This window comes from Bufo bufo, chromosome 6 (genome assembly GCF_905171765.1).
Source record: "Bufo bufo chromosome 6, aBufBuf1.1, whole genome shotgun sequence".
Taxonomy (NCBI): Eukaryota; Metazoa; Chordata; class Amphibia; order Anura; family Bufonidae; genus Bufo; species Bufo bufo.
Window position 1 is genome coordinate 306,020,038 of NC_053394.1, and position 24,902 is coordinate 306,044,939.

At 44.2% G+C, this 24,902-nt stretch overlaps 1 protein-coding gene across 1 annotated transcript in view; it reads left to right on the forward strand.

The window, feature by feature from the left end:
* KPNB1 (karyopherin subunit beta 1) overlaps positions 1 to 13,938 on the forward strand; it is a 38,255-nt gene extending 24,317 nt beyond the window's left edge. The window contains exons 15-22 of the mRNA XM_040434825.1: positions 4,832 to 4,976; positions 6,257 to 6,339; positions 7,269 to 7,376; positions 8,243 to 8,386; positions 9,063 to 9,168; positions 10,631 to 10,745; positions 11,520 to 11,681; positions 11,769 to 13,938. Coding sequence (XP_040290759.1) covers positions 4,832 to 4,976; positions 6,257 to 6,339; positions 7,269 to 7,376; positions 8,243 to 8,386; positions 9,063 to 9,168; positions 10,631 to 10,745; positions 11,520 to 11,681; position 11,769 — 864 coding nt within the window. The 3' untranslated portion in view covers positions 11,770 to 13,938. The remainder of the gene's footprint in view (positions 1 to 4,831; positions 4,977 to 6,256; positions 6,340 to 7,268; positions 7,377 to 8,242; positions 8,387 to 9,062; positions 9,169 to 10,630; positions 10,746 to 11,519; positions 11,682 to 11,768) is intronic.
* The last annotated feature ends 10,964 nt before the right edge of the window (positions 13,939 to 24,902 follow it).

The window sequence follows — 24,902 nt, forward strand, 5'->3', positions numbered from 1 at the left end:
CAGGCAGAGCGGAGGGCGGCGTAACGTCACTTACTCACGTGACGCAACTGCTCCGCCCACTTTATGAATGAAGGAGGCGGAGCAGGCGCGTCACGTGAGTAAGTGACGTTACGCCGCTCTGCCTGCAGAGTTGTTACTGGAGCGTCACGATTGTAAGGTAAAATAAAGATGCAGTGACTTAAAGTAAACCGCCCGGCGCCCGCCCGCAGATGGTGAGCTACTTGGTGGGTGACAAATCCTACACCCCATATTTTCGGCCGATATGTAACAATATCGGCCGAAATGGATTAGGTACATTTTCGGCCGATATTTTCGGCTGCCGGAATTTCGGTGCACCCCTATTTAAAAGCACACCCTATTATACTCAATACAATTATACCACAAAAAAAACAAATCTAAGTATTAAAGCTACTCAAACTACTTGGGGAAAATTTTATATATATAAAAAAAAAAAATACCCCATGTCTAATAAAATTAACATACAACAATTACCAATTTAAATATATCAAAACAATTTGTCCAGATATCAACCTTTCTAAGGCCTCTTTCACACTTGCGTTGTTGGGATCCGGCATGCACTTCCGTTGCCGGAGGTGCCTGCCGGATCCGGAAAAACGCAAGTGTACTGAAAGCATTTGAAGACGGAACCGTCTTCCAAATGCTTTCAGTGTTACTATGGCACCCAGGACGCTATTAAGGTCCTGGTTGCCATAGTAGTAGTGGGGAGCGGGGGAACAGTATACTTACAGTCCGTGCGGCTCCCGGGGCGCTCCAGAATGACGTCAGAGCGCCCCATGCGCATGGATGACGTGATCACATGGATCACGTGATCCATGCGCTTGGGGCGCCCTGACGTCACTCTGGAGCGCCCGGGGAGCCGCACGGACGGTAAGTACACTGCTCCCCCGCTCCCCACTACACTTACCATGGCTGTCAGGACTTTAGCGTCCCGGCAGCCATGGTAACCACTCTGAAAAAGCTAAATGTCGGCTCCGGCAATGCGCCGAAACGACGTTTAGCTTAAGGCCGGATCCGGATCAATGCCTTCCAATGGGCATTAATTCCGGATCCGGCCTTGCGGCAAGTGTTCCGGATTTTTGGCCGGAGCAAAAAGCGCAGCATGCTGCGGTATTTTCTCCGGCCAACAAACGTTCCGTACCGGAACTGAAGACATCCTGATGCATCCTGAACGGATTACTCTCCATTCAGAATGCATTAGGATAATCCTGATCAGGATTCTTCCGGCATAGAGCCCCGACGACGGAACTCTATGCCGGAAGAAAAGAACGCAGGTGTGAAAGAGCCCTTACTGGCAAAAAAAGTAATAAAAATTAAAGACTTAACCGACCCAAATAACCAACACAAGTTACACTCACCCATTTAGCTTCCCAATATCAGTTACCTAAAACAGACTTCTACAAATATTTAAGAATCAGACACTCCTTTTCACAAATCGAGATCAACGACCCAATTTTTCCTAAATCTGCATTTACATTTTTTTTTTTTCTATTCAAAATCTTATAACGTAAGGTATTTCTAACTTTTTTGTTGATATTAACAATAGTGAAGAGAAGTTAAAAAATAAATATATACTACAATGGGAAAGAAACCTAGGAACAATCTATTCTCCTGAAAATTGGAGATCTGCATTCAACTGGACTAATGAAATATCAAAAGGAATGCACCACTGCGAACTCTCTCAAATAATACTTCTGAGATGGCACCTAACACCGGTAAAAATAAACCATATGGATCCCAACTACTCTGATCGATGCTGGAAAAATTGTGGAGCCCAAGAAACCGATCTACATCTATGGTGGACATGTCCAAAAATTCTAACTTTTTGGAAAACTGTATTTGGATATTTATATGGAGCATCTTGTTTAGTTTTTCAACCATCTGCAGGGCTCCAGATGGCTACCAAAACGGTCGCCAATGCGCCTTAAAATTTGCAGATGGCGACAAGACTTTTTAGTCTTGTCGCCATTTGCGACTGTACCGCCGCGATCCCGCGCAGCTTAAGTTCCCTACAGTAGCACAGTGTCGGCAGCGGTATCACAGACCCGGCCTCAATAACAGGGCAGGCGATCCGCTGCCATTAACCCCTCAGGTGCCCCAGATCGCATGCCCTGTTATTGAGGCCGGGTCTGTGATACCGCTGCAGACACTTGTATAAAGGAGTTAGAGGACCTTTCGTGGGTCCAAAGAATATGAACTTATCAGCAGGCTACATAGAGCGGCGCCCAGGGAACTAAGTGCACTTACTATTATTCCTGGGCGCCGCTCCGTTCGTCTGCTGTGGCCCCCGGTATTTTGCATTCAGAGGAAGGAGGAGGAGATGCCAGTGTCTCTCCTTCTCCCTGACAGCAGCGCTGTCCAATCAGAGCGCAGAGCCAGGGAGAAAAAAACCTCCCTGGCTCTGAGCTCTGCGCTCTGATTGGACAGCGCTGCTGTCAGGGAGAAGGAGAGACACTGGCGGCGTCTCCTCCTCCTCCTCCTTCCTCTGCTGAAAATACCGGGGGCCACAGTGGACGAACGGAGCGGCGCCCAGGAATAATAGTAAGTGCACTTGGATCCCTGGGCGCCGCTCTATGCAGCCTGCTACTAAGTACATATTCTTTGGACCCATGAAAGGTCCTCTTTAAACATTCATTGGTGGTGCAGTGCGCTCTCCCAAAGCCTCTTCTCTCCCCCCCCCCTTCCCATTATCACTTGCCACAAGTCGTCCCCCATTGTTATATGGTGGCCACAGGGTCCCATCCCCTTCATTGGTGGCAGTGGCAGATTACACTGCTGGGGCTCCGATTGTTACCATGGCAGCCAGGACACTATTAAAGCCCTGGCTGCCATGTTCATCTCCCTGCTGCTGTGTGCACAGAGCCCAGAGCAGCAGGGACAGTGTGAGATCCTATTCACCCTGATAGAGCTCTATCAGGGTGAATAGCACAAGGGATGAAAAGATCCAGGTTCTAGTCCCTAAGGGAAGAAATGGTTATTAAATAAAAAGTAAAAAAAAAAAAGAAACACCAAAATACTAAAAGTTTAAATGGCCCTCTTCCCAGTTTTACATATAAAATTTACAAACAATAAAGAATAAACATATTACATATCGCCACGTCCCAAAAAGTGTGAGCTATTAAAATATAAAAAAATATTTCCGCTCGGTGAAGGCCGTAACAGGAAAAAAACCTCTAAACCACGCAATTCGCCATTTTTAGTCACCTTGTCCCCCAGAAAATGTCCCTGGATGTGAGAGGCATGTGGTGCTGTTTTCTCCTATATGTAGTGCACCTGCGTCTCATCTTCTCAAAGTCCTTTTTTAAAATTTATATGCATTTTAAATTTGGCGACTAAAAAATTGAATTTGGCTCCTGGTCATTTATTTTTTTTTTTTTTGTCTGGAGCACTGATCTGCAGACTTTGCTTTGTTTCTTGCAAAATCAACCTATTCCACAACATACCAAAACAGTGGGATCCCATATAATACTAGCTGCAAGAAGCCTCATAGTACAAAAATGGAAAAGCTGAGAAATCCCCACCATCTCAGAAGTATGGACATCGGTCTCATAAGCACACAGTATGGAAATTGAATATGCATCGTATTCACTATCTTTAGGAAAAACAAAATTGGTCTCTATGGGACCCTAACTACCTAAACACCATACCAAACTGATTTTCCCTTAACTATAGATGATTTTCTAGACTGACGTTGATATTATTTACCTGTCATATATTTATTTTCTAAAAATATATAACCAATTCATTAATACTTGGGATAAATGCATGTGTGTGTAAATGTACACTACTGTTCCTACAAATATATTATGCGTATAATATCTGCATAAATATGATGACAAATTGTGTGCTTGTAACATAGGTACATACTAGATAGTCCAAGATGGGTGTGTGTGTGTGTATATATATATATATATATAATATATATTTCACACATATCTGAATGTCTCATCCATATATCAACAACTGCAAATTATCATTAACGTGATATTAAAGTTAATAAAAGAAATAGGGGTAGGTTGGACATGTCGATATGAGTTAATTAGCAGTTAAAGGGTTTCTACCACTTCGTTTCACATATTTAGCTGTCAGACACTAGCGATCCGCTAGTGTCTGCTCTAACAAACCATCCTAAGGGAGGATCGCATTCCGGAGGAGATGGGCGGGCTGGAGGGACGCGCTGGGCGGCGGCAGTTTGTGAAGGTAGACGGAGCCTCTAGGTGCTAATGACGCCCCCATAGCACCTAGAGGCTCATTAGCATATCTATATAAGTTCTTTTTTTAGCGAAACGGCTGCCCCAAAACCTATTATATTAAGATGGTTTGTTAGAGCAGACACTAGCGGATCGCTAGTGTCTGAGAGCTAATTATGTGAAACGAAGTGGTAGAAACCCTTTAATATTAGACTTTTAAATATAGAAATAAACATCTGCACAGGCATTAAATGTAGCTAAACAATAAAAAATAAACATTTTGAATATGTGCGTTTTGTGTAGAAACAAGTTTACAATTGTACACACAGGCATCCACACATTAGATATAGTTTTTTGTTGTTAATCTATATATCACAACGATTAACTATTTTACACTTACTAACATTGTATAATTCAATCGCTCTATTTAACGAATGAAAACAATACGAAGAAACTAATAATTGTTCTGTTTATCAAATATTATACAAACATATGACATCTAACCTTATAATATATCAACTTTTTTTGAAAATGTTAAAAAATAATAAATAAAAAAAATGGAAGTTTCTACTAGGCTTTCAGTAGACTTCAAAATAAATATATTTTATTTTTTTCCTTTCCAGAACGTACTCCGCAAAGTGCAGCCCCAGGATGCCCTACAGATATCTGATGTCGTAATGGCCTCACTGCTGCGCATGTTCCAGAGCACGGCAGGTTCAGGGGGTGTACAGGAAGATGCCCTTATGGCTGTGAGCACTTTAGTTGAAGGTAAGTGGCCGATGAGACTAAAGTTTTGTGTGCTCATGGGGGTAATTCATATAACTCCAGTGAGCCCTGTACCAGAGACAACCATAATTGCATTGAAAAGTGGTCTTTTCAAATCTGGTCTGCATAAGGGGGTAGTCTTTTGTGAGCGGTCTCATATGTCTGAGGATGACAAGTTCATGCACCACACTGAATTTGCTGTGTTGATTATGACTTTCTGAAGGACTTTGATTTTTTAAGTGACACTCTAGTTCACAATACAAATTTCTGAATAAATGCATAATTAAAATCCCTTGTGGCCTCCTTTTTTATAAACTGGTTCTTCCAAAAATCTGTAAAATGGCTAAGGGCTCTTTCACACTTGCGTTGTTCTGTTCCGGCATAGAGTTCTGTCGTCGGGGCTCTATGCCGGAAGAATCCTGATCAGGATTATCCCCATGCATTCTGAATGGAGAGAAATCCGTTCGGGATGCATCAGGATGTCTTCAGTTCCGGAACGGAATGTTTTTTGGCCGGAGAAAATACCGCAGCATGCTGCGCTTTTTGCTCCGGTCAAAAATCCTGAACACTTGCCGCAAGGCCGGATCCGGAATTAATGCCCATTGAAAGGCATTAATCCGGATTCGGCCTTAAGCTAAACGTCGTTTCGGCGCATTACCGGATCCGACGTTTAGCTTTTTCTGAATGGTTACCATGGCTGCCAGGACACTAAAGTCCTGGTTGCCATGGTAAAGTGTAGTGGGGAGCAGTATACTTACCGTCCGTGCGGCTCCCGGGGCGCTCCAGAATGACGTCAGAGCGCCCCACGCGCATGGATGACGTGATCCATGCAATCACGTCATCCATGCGCATGGGGCGCTCTGACGTCATTCTGGAGCGCCCCGGGAGCCGCACGGACGATAAGTATACTGCTCCCCACTACACTTTACCATGGCAACCAGGACTTTAGTGTCCTGGCAGCCATGGTAACACTGAACGCATTTTGAAGACAGATCAGTCTTCAAATGCTGTCAGTTCACTTGTGGTGTTACGGATCCGGCAGGCACCTCCGGCAAATGGAGTGCACGACGGATCCGGACAACGCAAGTGTGAAAGAGGCCTAACTGCTTCTGTGACTACATCATGCACACTGTGCTTTGGTAGTTGACGCTCGCCCTGCTTTTGGACGGACCAGCCAAGAGCAGGGGTAACCAGATGGTTGCTTAACGTGATATTTGCCCTCTAGTTTTGTCATTACTAGATTAAGCATGTCACAATACCTCTGTCATATATTTTCATTGTAGTACTTGGACCAGAGTTTTTGAAATACATGGATGCTTTTAAACCTTTCCTTGGCATTGGCCTCAAGAACTATGCAGAGTATCAGGTGAGATCATGGAGACATTCAGGCTGTTTTGGATCCTAATATACTGGTCTTACCCAGTGAAATCTTGTGACTAGCTGTATGTTCCTTGTATTGTGTGCAACAATCCAGTGAGGCTGAACATGGGCTAATATCTGTTCCAGTGGGTTTTTTATAATGCTGTGAGTTCCATCTTTACTGCAGACTTACTATCCTGTACTCAAGATGCTGGGAGTACAGTAATTTGTGGTCGGGCTGGAGCTCGTGGCATCAGAAGTGCGGCCGTCACATAAACAGTGATGAACTGCAACATTAGTGCATGTAAAAAGCAATTTTAGATTTTGTTTCCAGTAAATGCTGATTGTGGTATGACATGTTTTAATAAACAAAAAATCAGATAAAAACATCCTGCACAGTATGATAAATATGCCGATGTCCCTGGCCATATTCACAGAAAAAAAGATAATGCACTAACAGATGTAAGCATTATATATGGACCGAGCCCTCACTCTGTATTAAAATCTTAGACTCTTAGCCAATATATTTTGATCAAAACACATCTGTGCCCGCCTACCAAGCGCCAAGGTGGTCTCGGGTCAGGTGGATCCCACGCTAAACCTACCTAAGCCATTGGGCTTCTATGTTCAGGAGCGCAGACGCCGCACATATGGTGTGCTGCTCCTAGTCACCTCCATGTGCATCAAGCAACCAATGGGAGGAGGAGCCAGCACACCCATATGTACCACCTAATCGAGGAAGGGCAAAAGTGCACAGGAATGCTACTTCCAAGATAAAATAGGAGTGCATTCACATTTGAAATGTTTTAACATCCAGTGTGTCGTCTTGTTGATCAGATTCTTAGCTACTCACCTCTCCTTTCATGTACACTGTACTGTTTTTTGCCCGGTTGCTCATTTTTCTGAAGCTCATAGCTTGTTATCCTCCTGATTTAGGTGTGCCTGGCTGCCGTTGGAATCGTAGGGGATCTTTGCCGAGCTCTGCAGTCTAATATTTTGCAGTTCTGTGATGAGATCATGCAGCTCTTGTTGGAGAATCTTGGGGTAAAAAACACTGCTACGTTAACCCTTTCAAGCCCAGAGGTTTTTGTTTTGTTTTGCACTCCCTGCCTTCCCAGAGCCATAACTATTTTTTTTTATTTGTCTGTTCACATAGCCATATGAGGGCTTGTTTTTTGTGGGACAAGTTGTACTTTCCAACACCACCATTTAATATTGCATAGGATGTAGTGAAAAGTGGGAAAAAATTCCAAATGGGGTGAAATTGCAAAAACAAAAGCGATTCCACCACAGTTTTAAGTTTTAATTTTTTTTTAAATTAAGACGTTCGATGTACGATAAAACTGACCGGTTACTTTTATTCTACAGGTCAGTACGAATCCGCCGATACCTTTTTATATGTATAGTTTCTCTTGCCTTTTGATGGTGATAAACAGAATTTTTTTTTTTTTTTTTTCACCATCGCTTAAATTTCTTCTTCTTCTTTTTCGACCCCCTATAACTTTTTTGTAATTATGTGTATGGAGCTGTATGGGGTCTCATTTTTTGCAGGGCAATTTGAACTTTTCATTGATAGCATTCTGGGGGGGGGGGGCGGGGGGGGTGACTTTGATCACTCTTTACTTAATTTTTTGTAGAAAATGGCCACACGGGGGAGCTGGAGCACAACTGAAAGTGCGCACTCGGATGCAGTGGTCAGGATTTGACCACGGCATCTGAGGGGTTAAATATCCGCGATCGGCATTACTGCCCATTGCGGACATAAGCTGTGGGTGTCCATCTTTAAACACCCGGGTGTCCGTCTTTAAAGTACGGTGCTGGGCATGAAGGGGTTAAGCAATGTCGTAGGTTAAAGAAAACTTGTATGCTGTTTTTGAAATGGTTCCTAAGGTCTTTGACTTGTTTTCCAGAATGAGAATGTTCATCGCTCGGTAAAACCACAAATCCTTTCGGTATTTGGAGATATTGCTCTGGCCATTGGAGGAGAGTTCAAGAAATACCTGGAGGTAGTGCTGAATACTCTGCAGCAAGCCTCTCAAGCTCAGGTGGACAAGGTTAGAGGCAGATTTGTTATCGCTTTTCCTTTTTAACCTGTGGCGGTAAATGGACGCCTTTTATTAGACAGTTACCCCCATTAACATGCATTCTGTGTTCAGCCGAGCATGGATGTGTTTTCTATAGCAACAGAGGAGATAGCCATTGCCAGACACCTTGAAAAGATTGTGCCAGAAAAAGACTGCTTTAAAATTTGCCTGTGCCTACTTTCCCCCCTACTTCCTCTCTTGGAGAGTCTGGGATCCCCCATACACATTATATAGTTTTCCAGCCTTGTCGTGATTGACTGCTTTAAATTAAGCATACCACCATGTAGGGTATGTGCCTGGAAAATTAAGAATCTTGTGAAAATCCAGTCCTGAAGAATACTACTTTATGCCACCTCCTTGTATGTTTGACAGTCCCAAAGATTTCAGAGCCAGTAGCAATGACACAGGGGACGGGGGCTGCACCAAAGACTGTGCGCCGAGAACTTTATTTGCATAAAAATTGCAATTCTCCGGTTAGAGAACCCGATTTTTACAAGAAAGGTATGGTTGATTTGGAGGCCCCTACCCTACGCAGTGGTATGCTTACTGTGAAACATGTTTTGTAGGTGACACAATCCCTTTAAGATGCAGATGGTTTAATTGCTTTCTGTTGTAGTTACACCATTTGTTTAATCTTTTATTTTAGACAGACTATGATATGGTGGATTACCTCAATGACCTCCGTGAAGGCTGCTTGGAGGCATACACAGGCATTATCCAGGGTCTCAAAGGAGACCAAGAGAACGTTCACCGTGAGTAGAACCAGGCAGACTATCATTTTTGGCTTTATTGCTTTGGCCTTTCCATATAAAGTCATGTCATGTGCCTTCCGTTCTTGGCAATGTGCTCTTATGAGAGCAGATCAAATAATGGGATGTATGTTTGGGCTCTGCATCATAATACTATTGCCCCTGATGGTGCTATTCAACCCTGTCTTGACCCTAGTCAAAGGGATCTTTTACAAATGATTCATGAAAGGGGCATTATCCTGTGGTTGCTACTGTAACAACACCAGCCCACTCATTTATAGCAGTTAGGAGCTCATCTGCATGCACTTGCTCCTTTGTGTTGCATTGCAAGGCTTCGCATATGTCTGGCTAAAGTTGCTTAAAGTGCTGGTCTACTCCTTTAGCATGTAGGAAAGGAGCATTTCCTTGCTTCAATGCTGCCCTGCACGGCATCGCGAAGGGCAAGACCTGTTAGCCTTTGACGTATCGGACTTCACAACAATATGCTAGGCGGATACGTCTGCCTGTCATGGAGCCTGGTGTGACTGGCTCAAGTGGGTGGTTTTATAGTGCTGTTCTGGGCACTTTGAGATGGGTACTAGTGATACCTGCCTCTAAAATGGCCCAGAACAGTGCAATGCACCACCCACTTGAGCTGGTGACCTCACCAGGCTCCCTTCTAGACTGAAGTCTCTGCCTAGTGTAAAGCCCAGTACATCACCGGCTCACAACAAACAGACCTTGTCCTGCGCAGGGCAAGGGGAATATCGGAACAAGTAAATGCTTCTATCCTATATGCTAAAGGAGTTTCTCTGGATTCAGTCCTGAACCGAGACAATCCCTTTTAAAGGGTTGTCCAGTTTCCGATATTGATTACCTATCCTCAGTATAGGTCATCAATACCAGATTGGCAGGGTTCCAACTCCTGGCTCCCATGATGATCAGCTGTTTGAGGTGAACGCAGGGCTCCTGCAGGCGCTGTGTTCTCTTCATGGTTTACCTGCTTGCCGTCGGCAATGCAGCAGCAAACGGGTGTAATAACCGTTCCGACATCCCATTCACTTGAATGAGATGGATTGTAACTACAACTGCTCCTTCCCATTCAAGTGAATGGGACGGATGAGCTGTAATTACACTGCTCGCTGCTGCGATGTCCACAGTAAACTGAAGAGAATGCAGAGCTCACAGAAGCACTGCGTTCTCTTCAAACAGCTGATATTAATAACCTATGCGGACGATAGGTAATCAATATTGGAAACTGGACAACCCCTTTGAACATGGTGACTGCTTTATGCAATAAGTGTCAGTGTCAGTGTATAGAGCGGCACTACTTCTAGCAATTGCGATGACTATGCTGAATTTGCTTTGGTGCATTTTGACTGTAATTGTACCTTTCTCTAAAACATGTCGGGTGTGTATTAACAGCAATGTTTACACTGTGATCTGGGTTGAGCATTTACCACAGCAATACACTTGTCCTTTTTAGCTGATGTGTTGCTGGTGCAGCCACGTGTAGAGTTCATTCTGTCATTTATTGATCATATTGCTGGAGATGAAGATCATACAGACAATGTGGTGGCCTGTGGTGCAGGACTTGTCGGGTGAGTTTGTTTTCTGACTTCTAGATGTATTGAGAAATGCGTATTGTCCACAACTGCGGACAAGAATATGACATGCGTGTTTTTGGTGGAGCCGCGGAATGGAAGAACGGATGCGGACATTGAAATTAATGGGTCCAAATCTGTTCTGCAATATTGCGGGACTGATGTGTACACATAGTTGTCTGAGCCCTAATTGGGGAAACTAACAGAGCACTTACATGGTGCCTTCCTTTTCAGCTGCAGATCTGCCAATTCCCAGGATCCTATTGTACTATCCATTATGGCCGTACTGCTTCTAAGACTACCTGATGCATGCAGACACTTCCCGCTTGTCTAACCCTGCTCTTGGATTGACCAGTGCTCTCCAATCCGAGGGCAGCAGGATGTGCCTTGGACTACCAAAGGCACAGGATGCCCTGGGTAGTCTGAGAAGCAGTGCTGCCATAATGGATAGTAGAAGAGGAGCCTGGGAATTGACATATCTGCAGATGAAAAGGAAGGCACCATGTAAGTGCTCAGTTCGTTCCCCAGTTAATTTAAATTTTTTCTTCAACTGGACGGTCACTTTTAAGGGACATTAAACCAAACTGTACTTTCTATAGTCTGTGTTCCTTTAACGTGTGGAGATGTACAGTAAATGTCCTAGTTTGATGTAACCAAGCTGCCTGTAAAATATTTTGGCCTGTAGTAATCTGCCCCCTTCCAGTGTATTTCTCATTTGATGTACACTAAGGGCTTCATGTGACTTACTAGAAGGTGTCATTATTCCAACAGAGACTTGTGCACAGCATTTGGGAAGGATGTTGTCAAATTAGTGGAGACTCGGCCGATGATCCATGAGTTACTGACAGAGGGCAGGCGATCAAAGACGAACAAGACAAAAACTCTTGCCACCTGGGCAACCAAGGAGCTGAGAAAGCTAAAAAACCAAGCTTGGTATGTATGCTCAAGATTTAATTTGAAACCTAAATGAGGCTTTTTACATTCTTATTCTGACATATATTTTTTTTTCTTTTTCTTTAGACCACAGCGGCTGGGTGCAGCTGATAACCCACTGGAAATCTCTAACCTTTTCGAAAACAAAAAAAAATTATATCCCGGAAGCGAGACGTATGAGCGGGGTACTGAATGTTTGAGAGTGAAAGAGTGATTGAGTGAGGCTTCAAACATACCACATGGATAATGCGACCACAGCAGTGCTGTGAGAAGAGCAGACTTCCTGGGAGAGAGGAGTGAGAGCTGTAACATCATCCACCTACCTGCTGCGAGGAGCAAGGGCCTCTGGGCCTCCACAAATTGGGTGTCTGCTTTCACTGCCTTGCGGCCAGGGCAGAGGAGGAGTGACTGGTGTAAATTTTTTCTTTCTTTCTTTTCTTTTTTTATTTTTATTGTCCAAACCCCCTGACAAATGCAGCCCACACCATTAATAGCTGCGCATAACATCTCTTTAGGGAAGGGGTTCTGTATGGAAATATTCTCAGAGCAAGTGTGTGTGAGTGCGGAGGTCTAACAGTCTGCAGTCTGAACTTCATTTACTGTTTATTCTGAGGAGAAGGTGTTAATGGTGAACTTGCTTCTGGATTCACCTGAAGGAGTAATGATGATGTTACCAGATGCACAACACAAGCATTTCTAGATTACAAAATTAAGGTCTGTTTCTCTAGGTTGTTCAAATTAATTAATATTTTTTTTTTTAACTGTTTCCTCTCCAGGGGTGTGTTCTGTACAGCAGGTGCCCCCCCGGCAGGGAAGTAGTTAAGGGAAACACTGGCTTGGCTACTCTAGTCCTGTAGGAAGCAAGCGGCATCCTGCGCCGTTAACTTGCTTTTGTCAGTCTGTGAACGGGGCAAGGAGGAGCAGGGAAGTGTAAGATGAAGAATAGTAGGAAAACTGCTTAACAAGGAAAGTGCCCCCGCCCTTTTATATAAAACCTGGCCGAAGGGTGCAAGGCTTTTTGAGGGATCTATCTACCCCTCACAGCGTCGTCCTTTGTAAAGAAAAGGTAGCCCTCAAATGTGCCAAAGAATCAAATCCTTAAATGTTCAGAATGTGAAATGACCTTTTGCTGCAGCCAGGGGGGAGGGTTGTGGTGCACCAGTTCTGCACGTTGCATTCGCCCTGTGCTTTCTTTGCTACCATCTAGCAGTGAAATGGTTAAATCTAAACAATTTAATGAGGCCTATTGCTTGCACGGTAGATGCAGCGCTTTTTGTAAGCTGAAGCTACTGTGGTGAGAACAGATTAATTTAACCGAGCAATAGAGCCTCTTTGGGGGTCACTATTTTCTGATGAATTAATTTGCATTCTCACACATTCTTCAGCTCACAGAATAGCTGCCTCCTTAGGCAATGGGTACTTCTAAGATGAACTAAAGTCATGCTATGCTATAGAGCGTGCAATGCTAACTTTTATTTCAGAGTCTAATGTGATATTCAATTTCCTGCACTTAAAATGAAAACATTGAAAAAGTAGTTCAAAGAAAAAAAACGAAAAAAAAAAAACTATATTATAGATACGGACTGGATGTACGTTGGACCATGGCACTTGTACAAGGTTCTATTTTTTCACTGCAGTTAAATATTAATAAAATGGTGTCAAACATCCCCTGCCCTCCATCTTGTGGTATGTTTTTTCTTTTTTTTGTTTAATTTTGGGCTCACCAAGTCCCCCCCACCACACACCAATTATGTCCTGTGTCAATGTACCCCCACCTTCCCAAATATCCATTTATGGTGTGCACACATGGAACGTGGCATTATGCTTTGCCAGTAGTTGCCTGCACCATGCTAGAAATTCTTCAATGCATACGTTGGTAGCATGTATATTACCCGGATGCTACTTTCATCATCTGAAGATGGAAGCATAGTAGTATTTGCAAGGCCTTCAGAGATTCCTGGACTTGAAAATGTTGCTGTGCTTGTGTCTTACGCAATGCATTCCTCAAGGAAAGCAAAGACAGTGCAGATGATTGTGACGTGCTGTTATGGACATTGGGTACACCTGTGGATACTAATCTGATGGCAATAAACCCATATCTGAATTGGTATACTGTACAAAAGGAAAGCTTAGCTGCAGTTAAGCTTTTCCTAGAGGGATCTGGGGAAATTAAACCATTTGAGGTTTCCATCCTGATTCCTTTCTAGGCTGTGCCATTTGTAGAAGAATAAACAGTGACGCAGTGCCAGAAATGCAACCCGTGTGTGTCTCTGAATTACATTGTTTCGAACATGAAGTTTGGATGTCTTCCTATAACTGGAAATGCCTAAGGGCTGTGAACCTTAAAGGGATTGCTCAATCTCAACATTTCATGGCAGAGTTGGGAATAACCCACAATAACTCGATCTGACATTACAGAAATGGCATAGCTTGCTGTGCTACGCTTCATGCATTGCTCATTCACTGCCACCTTGACCTGATGCTTGCTGTGGGTTATTCACATCTTGGCCATGGAAGGCTGAGTCCTGTGCCAGTTTAAAGCGGGTTCTAGGAGATAAGGATGGCTGTCCTTTCTCTGGAAATGCTGATGTCCCTGGAAAAGCTCTTATTGCTGCTGAGTCTCATTCACACAATGAAAATTGGGTTTGAGTTATGGTTTTTACATCCTACAATTTGTAAATGGTGGGTGGAAGCTATAGTGCTTTCTAAAGGTGGGTTTAGATGTACCGATAATCTGGCCATTTAATTGTGCTGCCGATCATCTGATGAACGAGCAAAACGCTTGTTTGTCAGGTGAGCCTCTCCATGCATGCACCATCACTCATCGTTTCGGGGCAGCAGAATTTGCTGTCTATTCAGCGATCTGCTTACAGAAACCATGGTTCTGTATAGGGATGAGGGATTGCAACAGCAGTACCTTGTCCTCATACTGTGAAGGAGATTGCTGCATGAAAGTGCAGTGGTCTCCTTCACTGAGCGGGCTGCTGATTGTCAAAAAGGAATGCTTCCTTCCTGACAATCGGCCGCTCCATCAGCTCATCTAAACCTGCCTTTACACTACATGGATTTAAAGGCATATTCCAGTTTACGCAGATGTTACACCTCAGTTTAGGTTTCCTATCTATATAGGATGAATTGTGGGTGCTCTGGCTCCCTAAGAAGCTGTTTTATACTCAAGTTTGTACATGGGTGGGGGTGGCTTGGGAAGGTCCAGGTCTACCATACCATAAGGAACCTATGCTATGGCAGCGCAAGTCTAGCTAAGACAGGGTTTCTTTCACCCTCCCAGGGCCTTGCCTTCTGGGTGGTAGCCACTGTAGCTATGCCAGGCAGCATGGGTTTAGTTTGGGTGTTTGGGCATTTGCAGGACCGCAAGTGATGTAACTTCCAGCATCTTTCCATTAAAGTGTTGTGGAGTGAGGCAGTCAGCCTATCCCGCACAGGATTGTGAGATCATCTGTCTGGTGCTCTTCAGAAAGATGTCACAGCAGGGAGGTTCTGGTCGCACTGACTTTTGGATACCTGAAGACCCATTAGTCTGGTACTTGTTTTGAGCATGATGGGCTTCATCTATGTGAGGTAATTCAGTATTCATTATGGGAGTTCTGTTCTCCTAGCACCTAGGAAAGCCACTTCTAAGTGTTAGGGCTCATGCACATGACCTGGGTGTTTTACAGTAATATTACATGCTATAGCTACTTGAGATGGGTTGTTGATCCATGGTGTTTATTCTGATTGGAGTTGAAGGAATTTTTTTTCACCTAAAGTGAGGAAAAATTGTCTTCTACCTCTGTTTTTTTTTTTTTGCCATCCTCTAGATCAACTTGCAGGCTAACGGGCTGAACTGGATGGACAAATGGCCCCCCCCCCATCCAGCCTTATAAACTGTTACGATGTTAAATTGTGGCTCCACAAAACGCCGATACTGGCCTCTAATAGAATAGTCCTATCCTTTTCTGTAATGCGGACAATGACCACTTCTAACTTTTTTTTTGCCATATGGACACAGAATGCACATAGAGGCATTTCTGGGGGTTTTGTGCCCCCATAGAAGTGAATGGTTCCTCATATGGGCCACAGGACCCCTGCCCCCCCCCCCCCCCCCCCCCCCCAAAAAAAAACACAATACATTTGTGTGCCTGAGCCCTTAAGAATAGAGTATGTGTGGTGGTACAGTAGTCCTATACTAGGCCTGTTTGTCAGTCATGTATGGATAGACTGGTTGCTGAAGAGTCCACTATTCTGGCTAAGAACACGAAATCTATAGTGACATGAAGGGAAAGCTTTATTAGTCCTGGAATAAGTCTTCCCCAGACTGATGATGTCGGAAGTTCTAAGGAATCTGATGAGGAGGAATACAAGATGGACTTTGGTGAGAGCGTATCAGATGAAGCTGCCTCCTCTGATCATTCAGCAGGGAATACTTTGTTTCCAGTAGAGGATACAGAGCTTTTGTTAAAGGGAACCTGTCACCTGGATTTTGTGTATAGAGCTGAGGACATGGGTTGCTAGATGGCCGCTAGCACATCTGCAATACCCAGTCCCCATAGCTCTGTGTGCTTTTATTGTGTAAAAAAAAAAACTATTTGATACATATGCAAATTAACCTGAGATGAGTCATGCAAGTCAACGCAGTTCCAAAGTCTTTTGCAGACCAGATGTTTGGGACCTAGGCAGCAGTTTTTTTTGGTCTACAAAGTATGTAAACTGTGGTCAAGAATGAAAGAATCCAGATAGATTTTTTTTTTTTGTTCCTACTACAGTTAAGAATATTTCATGGAGTCTATATCTTGTTTGGGACAGGATTCCTGCTATTGCCAGGTGGTGCAAATGGTCTTCCCTTCCTTTTGAGAACTTAGGCTGCCTAGGTGACCTTTTATGGATGAAAAGACATCTATTGTAATCTGAAGGAGACATTTCGGCCCTGAATCGCGTCATTGAACAATAAAGACAATCAAAGGCTACTTTCACACTAGCGTTCGGGGCTCTGCTTGTGAGCTCCGTTTGAAGGGTCTCACAAGCGGCCCCGAACGCATCCGTACTGCCCTAAGGCATTCTGAGTGGATGCTGATCCGCTCAGAATGCATCAGTCTGGCAGCGTTCAGCCTCCTATCAGCAAGCGGACACCCGAACACTGCTTGCAGCGTTCGGGTGTCCCCCTGGCCGTGTGGAGGCAAACTGATCTGTCCAGACTTACAATATAAGTCAATGGGGACGGATCCGTTTGAAGTTGACACAGTATGGCTCAATTTTCAAACGGATCTGTCAGTCATTGACTTTCAATGTAAAGTCTGGACGGATCCGTCTGAACTACTTTCACACTTAGAATTTTTTTTAAACTATAATGCAGACGGATCCGTTCTGAACGGATCCAAAAGTCTGCATTATAGGAGCGGATCCGTTCTGAATGCAAGTGTGAAAGTAGCCTTAAGCAATATACTTACCTCTGTCTTCTATCACGGCATTAAGAGAGTGCTCTCCTCCATCTACTCCTGCTACTTAAAAAAAAAAGCATAGGCGTCTGCTTAAGACTAGTCAAAGCAAAGTTTTTTTTAATCAAATTGTTTTTTAATTTATTAATTTTTAACATTTATACATACCAGAAAGTACATGTACAAGAAAAACTACCCATCAAAGTATATACCTTTTTAAAAACAATTTCTAGTTGACATCACTTCCCTCCAATAACGTGGCAGTCTGGGACAGCTCAATATGAGGTGCACTAACCCCACTGGTGACATACCACATCTCGGGTAGGCTGCACCTTTGACTATAGTCCATCTTAAACCAGTTGTGGAGCCAGAGCCTGGTCTTGGGAGGGGCACTTCCAGGTAGTTTTGTGGTGGCGACAGAAAATAATGTGGCGCTTATAGAACAGACTATTTTATTTAACTGATCGTACAGCTCTAACGCATATAATCTAATAGACTGTTGAAGTACTGGTACGGTCTACTATAAAGATGGCGGTGTGCCAGGCCCTTGTGGGTACAGAGTCCCTGGTAATAGTCTTTGACCACATGGGGCAGTAAATGATTTGTTTTCATTGGGGCTCTCAGATCTGATCAGTTGCACACACTGGTCTTCTGCAGTTCTTCCTGGGGATCGGGTGGCTCAGGGCCAGTCTGATCACACTCTGCACTGAGGAGACGGATCGCAACACTCCCCCCGCACCGCAGAGACAACACAGGACCCCAACACCTTACCACAGACTCGCACACAACACCCTGCTGCACACACACAGGCTCCCGAAGAACAAAGAGACAGGCAACGATGTCAGTGAAAGTGTGAGCAGAAATGCTCTGGTCTATAAGGAGTATCGGTATATTATACAGGGGGTTATATAACTGAGAAGGGGTGTTGGGGTACATTATGCAGGGGTAATATAGGTTATATTACCCCTGTATATTGTCCCCTGATAACCCTCAGTTATATACAGTCGGGGCCATAAATATTGGGACTTCGACACAATTCTATCATTTTTGGCTCTATAGACTACCACAATGGATTTGAAATGAAACAAACAAGATGTGCTTTAACGGCAGACTGTCCGCTTTAATTTGAGGGTATTTACATCCAAATCAGGTGTAGAAATTACAACAGTTTGCATATGTGCCTCCCTGTAACAGGGGTATTAGGCAGTGTACAGTCGTGGCCAAAAGTTTTGAGAATTACATAAATATTGGAAAAGTTGCTGCTTAAGTTTTTATAATAGCAATTTGTATATACTCCAGAATGTTGCATAGTCTTTCTTTGCCATGAAAATTGAAATGAAAACTTAATCCCAAAAAAAACCTTTCCACTGCATTTCATTGCGGTCATTAAAGGACCTGCTGAGATCATTTCAGTAATGGTCTTGTTAACTCAGGTGAGAATGTTGACGAGCACAAGGATGAGATCATTAAGTCAGGCTGATTGGGTTAAAATGGCAGACTTGACATGTTAAAAGGAGGGTGATGCTTGAAATCATTGTTAACCATGGTGATAATTTAACACAACCAATTAAAGTCGGTCAAACTATAATGAAGTAATGGGCTAAACCCTTGGTCAATATTAGAAATCACAGTGAACGGGTAGCTTTATAATATTTAAAACATAACATTTAATGATGTACGTAGATAAAATAATGGGCCCTACTATGCTTGACAAAGATGAATAGTTGCCACTAGTAACACTTATCTCCTGCAAAAATGGGCGGAGATATGGAGGGACCAATAAGGGATAGTAATAAAGTAGGGAGATAGGATGAAGGGTAGCCAAGTACCAAGGCAGAGAGACACAGTGCTGGGTCACTTTCCCTAGATCACCCTGTCTCTCTATATCCTCCTCCTATCTAACACAATATCCCTATTGCAACCCTTCCTTAAGATGGACTGCCCAGCTTTGCCCGATAGCCAGAAAAGGTCCTTAGGTGGTTACCCTAGCACCAGGGGAGGGGGCAAAAAAGATGGCAAAGATAAATGTGATGAATCAAGAGCAAGCGAATCCACAACTGGTGTGAAATCGCCTACAGTACCAGACACGTTCATACACAAAATAAGATATGTTATCCAAAATAATTAACACTTAATGATGGTGGTATAGTCCCGACGCGTTTCCTCAGTGTTACCTGATTCGTCAGGGGACAGAATTATATCTAGAGAGCCCTTAGGCTGGGCTCAGTTATCCAACAAAATAGGGTCACAGGGGGCACACTGATAAATCAAGCCCACAAAGCTTTTACAGTCTCCCTAGTGGTGGAGAACTGTACAGCAAATGAGGTATGAAGATGAACAATTGTGTGACCTCCAATCGGTCAACCGTTGTAAAGTTAGAGACCGAGACACCCTCTATTTTGTAAGGCCTGTGGTGATTCCTGGTATTTAATCCTCTATCCGTGTGGACAAAGAGATCTCAGGTGCTCAATGTTTAATGCACACCAATGTCCAGGTATAGGTGTCCAGACCTGGAGGATAAACCAGGAGTAACCAGAGGTCAATAGTCTTAACCAAACCTAGTTATATTGTTTGGTAAGACTTCAATCCAAACCTAGTAAACCGGTGATCATATATTCATAAATGCTTCTCATTAACTGAAAGTATCTATTCAATACACTTCCAATAAGAAAAGCATTCTGTCAGTTGATAGTATCAGTTTAACACACATTGTAACCGATCCCCCACCAGTGATGTCACTAGCGGACGTTTAAGAGACGGTACAACATAACTTATCTCATGCTAGTAACAGTCTGGTATAAAAGCATAAGGTAATGAGCAGCTTATCTGTCCAGTCGTTGGTAATGACCGTTCCCAGATATGGATGGATGGAGGGTATTCCCTGGCGTCCCGCGTGTAGCAGTGGCAGTGAGGCCAGGTTCGCGGGTCATTTAAAAAGCCGAGAGGCCCCGCCTCCATACAACGCCCCCTCATCGTCGAGACGCGTCATCGTCACGTGGTCCTGCCGCTGTTCCGCCTATGGTCACATGATACTCTGTTTTCCTATGACGTCTAGCGTGGAGGCGGATTCCTGTTACCAGGCAACCATGACAACGCTATGCTCTAATAATAGAGCCGAGGTCAGTATATGCCAGGTAGCCTGTCGGAACGCCGCCTTCCCTAGTTAGGTTACAGGCGGCTTAAAGTCTCCACTACACTTGCTTGAGGTGGTTGTTATAGTGAGATGCAGGGATGAAATCAAAGGGCAAGTAAGTTCAACCTCTGCTCCCACCACAATCTAACATGATTTCCATTGGTCCGTCAGGTCTGCGGTTCTCCTAATGGAATATTTAAGTTTATAAGCTGGTTCTTCAGGTGACTGTCGTTGGCACTTGATTGCTACAACGCAACCATGTTTCAATATGCCTCTACTGATCCGATCCCCAAAAGGGGAGGGTTTTGGTGACCTAGTTCGAGATGTCACTCCAACAGAAATTTTTGTTGTTGTCCAATTTGTTCTCACAGTAATGCAACCAATTACTGGGGGAAGCTAGGGGGGGGGGGGGGACAACCGGATGGTTTCGCTCTTAGGGTACAATATAACAGCCAAACGACAATTGCTCGTTTAGACCATTAGGGGCTACGGTTTGAAGATGGAATATCCACCAAGTCTCCCTCTGCAATATTTTCCGGTCCCAATCCCCACCCCTTTTGGGTCTTGCGACCAGTTCGATGCCCATAAACCTCAGTCCTGAGGCATCACCCCCATGCATCATGTTGATATGTTTAGCAATGGGTGTGTCTTTGTCATTTCTAATGTCCCCCAAATGTTCACCTATCCGGCGTCGCAACTCACGGGTGGTTTTCCCAATGTATTCAAGACCGCATATGCAGTTGGCCCTGTAGATCACTCCCCTGGTGCGACAATTAATGAAATGTCTGATTTGGTGACACTTGCCGGTGACATTGGCCTGGAATGACCGTCCCTTTTGAATGTGTCCACATGCCACACAACCACTACAGCGAAAACAGCCGATTGGACGTTGGAGCCATGTCTCTTTAGAATCACGTGTGTCGCTGTAGTGGCTGTGTACAAGGCGATCCCTAAGGCTCAGGCCCCTACGGTAGGTGACCTGTGCTGTTTCCGGGATAACCACCTTGATGTCTGGGTCCATGAGGAGAACCTCCCAGTGGTTCTTCAATATCTGTTTAACCTCTGCAGAACAATCATCAAAAGTACCAATAAGGCGTATTAAACCAGTATCCGGTATCTTAGGTTTAGGATAGAGAAGTTCATCTCTTTTACTACCACACGCTCTTTTGAAGGCACTTTTTAGAACCGCATCTGGATATCCCCTTTCCCAGAAACGACTTCTAAGGTCGTCTGCCTGGGTTTTGAATGTTTCCCAGGTGGAACAGTTCCTCCTGATGCGCAGGTACTGTCCCACTGGTATTCCCCTTTTCAAAGGGAAAGGGTGGTGACTGCTCCAATGTAGGAGTGAATTTGTGGAGGTGGGTTTCCTAAAGATGTCAGTTTGAATCAAGTCATCCCTTCCCCTTGAGATGGAGATGTCCAAGAAAGGCAGAGTGTTCGTTTCAAAGACAGAGGTAAACTTCATGTTTATCTCATTTACATTAAGAGACTTAACAAAATTTGAGAATTTTGTTAAGTCTCTTAATGTAAATGACAGAAATATGAAGTTTACCTCTGTCTTTGAAACGAACACTCTGCCTTTCTTGGACATCTCCATCTCAAGGGGAAGGGATGACTTGATTCAAACTGACATCTTTAGGAAACCCACCTCCACAAATTCACTCCTACATTGGAGCAGTCACCACCCTTTCCCTTTGAAAAGGGGAATACCAGTGGGACAGTACCTGCGCATCAGGAGGAACTGTTCCACCTGGGAAACATTCAAAACCCAGGCAGACGACCTTAGAAGTCGTTTCTGGGAAAGGGGATATCCAGATGCGGTTCTAAAAAGTGCCTTCAAAAGAGCGTGTGGTAGTAAAAGAGATGAACTTCTCTATCCTAAACCTAAGATACCGGATACTGGTTTAATACGCCTTATTGGTACTTTTGATGATTGTTCTGCAGAGGTTAAACAGATATTGAAGAACCACTGGGAGGTTCTCCTCATGGACCCAGACATCAAGGTGGTTATCCCGGAAACAGCACAGGTCACCTACCGTAGGGGCCTGAGCCTTAGGGATCGCCTTGTACACAGCCACTACAGCGACACACGTGATTCTAAAGAGACATGGCTCCAACGTCCAATCGGCTGTTTTCGCTGTAGTGGTTGTGTGGCATGTGGACACATTCAAAAGGGACGGTCATTCCAGGCCAATGTCACCGGCAAGTGTCACCAAATCAGACATTTCATTAATTGTCGCACCAGGGGAGTGATCTACAGGGCCAACTGCATATGCGGTCTTGAATACATTGGGAAAACCACCCGTGAGTTGCGACGCCGGATAGGTGAACATTTGGGGGACATTAGAAATGACAAAGACACACCCATTGCTAAACATATCAACATGATGCATGGGGGTGATGCCTCAGGACTGAGGTTTATGGGCATCGAACTGGTCGCAAGACCCAAAAGGGGTGGGGATTGGGACCGGAAAATATTGCAGAGGGAGACTTGGTGGATATTCCATCTTCAAACCGTAGCCCCTAATGGTCTAAACGAGCAATTGTCGTTTGGCTGTTATATTGTACCCTAAGAGCGAAACCATCCGGTTGTCCCCCCCCCCCCCCCCCCCTAGCTTCCCCCAGTAATTGGTTGCATTACTGTGAGAACAAATTGGACAACAACAAAAATTTCTGTTGGAGTGACATCTCGAACTAGGTCACCAAAACCCTCCCCTTTTGGGGATCGGATCAGTAGAGGCATATTGAAACATGGTTGCGTTGTAGCAATCAAGTGCCAACGACAGTCACCTGAAGAACCAGCTTATAAACTTAAATATTCCATTAGGAGAACCGCAGACCTGACGGACCAATGGAAATCATGTTAGATTGTGGTGGGAGCAGAGGTTGAACTTACTTGCCCTTTGATTTCATCCCTGCATCTCACTATAACAACCACCTCAAGCAAGTGTAGTGGAGACTTTAAGCCGCCTGTAACCTAACTAGGGAAGGCGGCGTTCCGACAGGCTACCTGGCATATACTGACCTCGGCTCTATTATTAGAGCATAGCGTTGTCATGGTTGCCTGGTAACAGGAATCCGCCTCCACGCTAGACGTCATAGGAAAACAGAGTATCATGTGACCATAGGCGGAACAGCGGCAGGACCACGTGACGATGACGCGTCTCGACGATGAGGGGGCGTTGTATGGAGGCGGGGCCTCTCGGCTTTTTAAATGACCCGCGAACCTGGCCTCACTGCCACTGCTACACGCGGGACGCCAGGGAATACCCTCCATCCATCCATATCTGGGAACGGTCATTACCAACGACTGGACAGATAAGCTGCTCATTACCTTATGCTTTTATACCAGACTGTTACTAGCATGAGATAAGTTATGTTGTACCGTCTCTTAAACGTCCGCTAGTGACATCACTGGTGGGGGATCGGTTACAATGTGTGTTAAACTGATACTATCAACTGACAGAATGCTTTTCTTATTGGAAGTGTATTGAATAGATACTTTCAGTTAATGAGAAGCATTTATGAATATATGATCACCGGTTTACTAGGTTTGGATTGAAGTCTTACCAAACAATATAACTAGGTTTGGTTAAGACTATTGACCTCTGGTTACTCCTGGTTTATCCTCCAGGTCTGGACACCTATACCTGGACATTGGTGTGCATTAAACATTGAGCACCTGAGATCTCTTTGTCCACACGGATAGAGGATTAAATACCAGGAATCACCACAGGCCTTACAAAATAGAGGGTGTCTCGGTCTCTAACTTTACAACGGTTGACCGATTGGAGGTCACACAATTGTTCATCTTCATACCTCATTTGCTGTACAGTTCTCCACCACTAGGGAGACTGTAAAAGCTTTGTGGGCTTGATTTATCAGTGTGCCCCCTGTGACCCTATTTTGTTGGATAACTGAGCCCAGCCTAAGGGCTCTCTAGATATAATTCTGTCCCCTGACGAATCAGGTAACACTGAGGAAACGCGTCGGGACTATACCACCATCATTAAGTGTTAATTATTTTGGATAACATATCTTATTTTGTGTATGAACGTGTCTGGTACTGTAGGCGATTTCACACCAGTTGTGGATTCGCTTGCTCTTGATTCATCACATTTATCTTTGCCATCTTTTTTGCCCCCTCCCCTGGTGCTAGGGTAACCACCTAAGGACCTTTTCTGGCTATCGGGCAAAGCTGGGCAGTCCATCTTAAGGAAGGGTTGCAATAGGGATATTGTGTTAGATAGGAGGAGGATATAGAGAGACAGGGTGATCTAGGGAAAGTGACCCAGCACTGTGTCTCTCTGCCTTGGTACCTGGCTACCCTTCATCCTATCTCCCTACTTTATTACTATCCCTTATTGGTCCCTCCATATCTCCGCCCATTTTTGCAGGAGATAAGTGTTACTAGTGGCAACTATTCATCTTTGTCAAGCATAGTAGGGCCCATTATTTTATCTACGTACATCATTAAATGTTATGTTTTAACCATGGTGACCTGCAAAGAAATGTGTGCAGCTATCATTGCGTTGCATAAAAATGGCTTCACAGGCAAGGATATTGTGGCTACTAAGATTGCACCTCAATCAACAATTTATAGGATCATCAAGAACTTCAAGGAAAGAGGTTCAATTCTTGTTAAGAAGGCTTCAG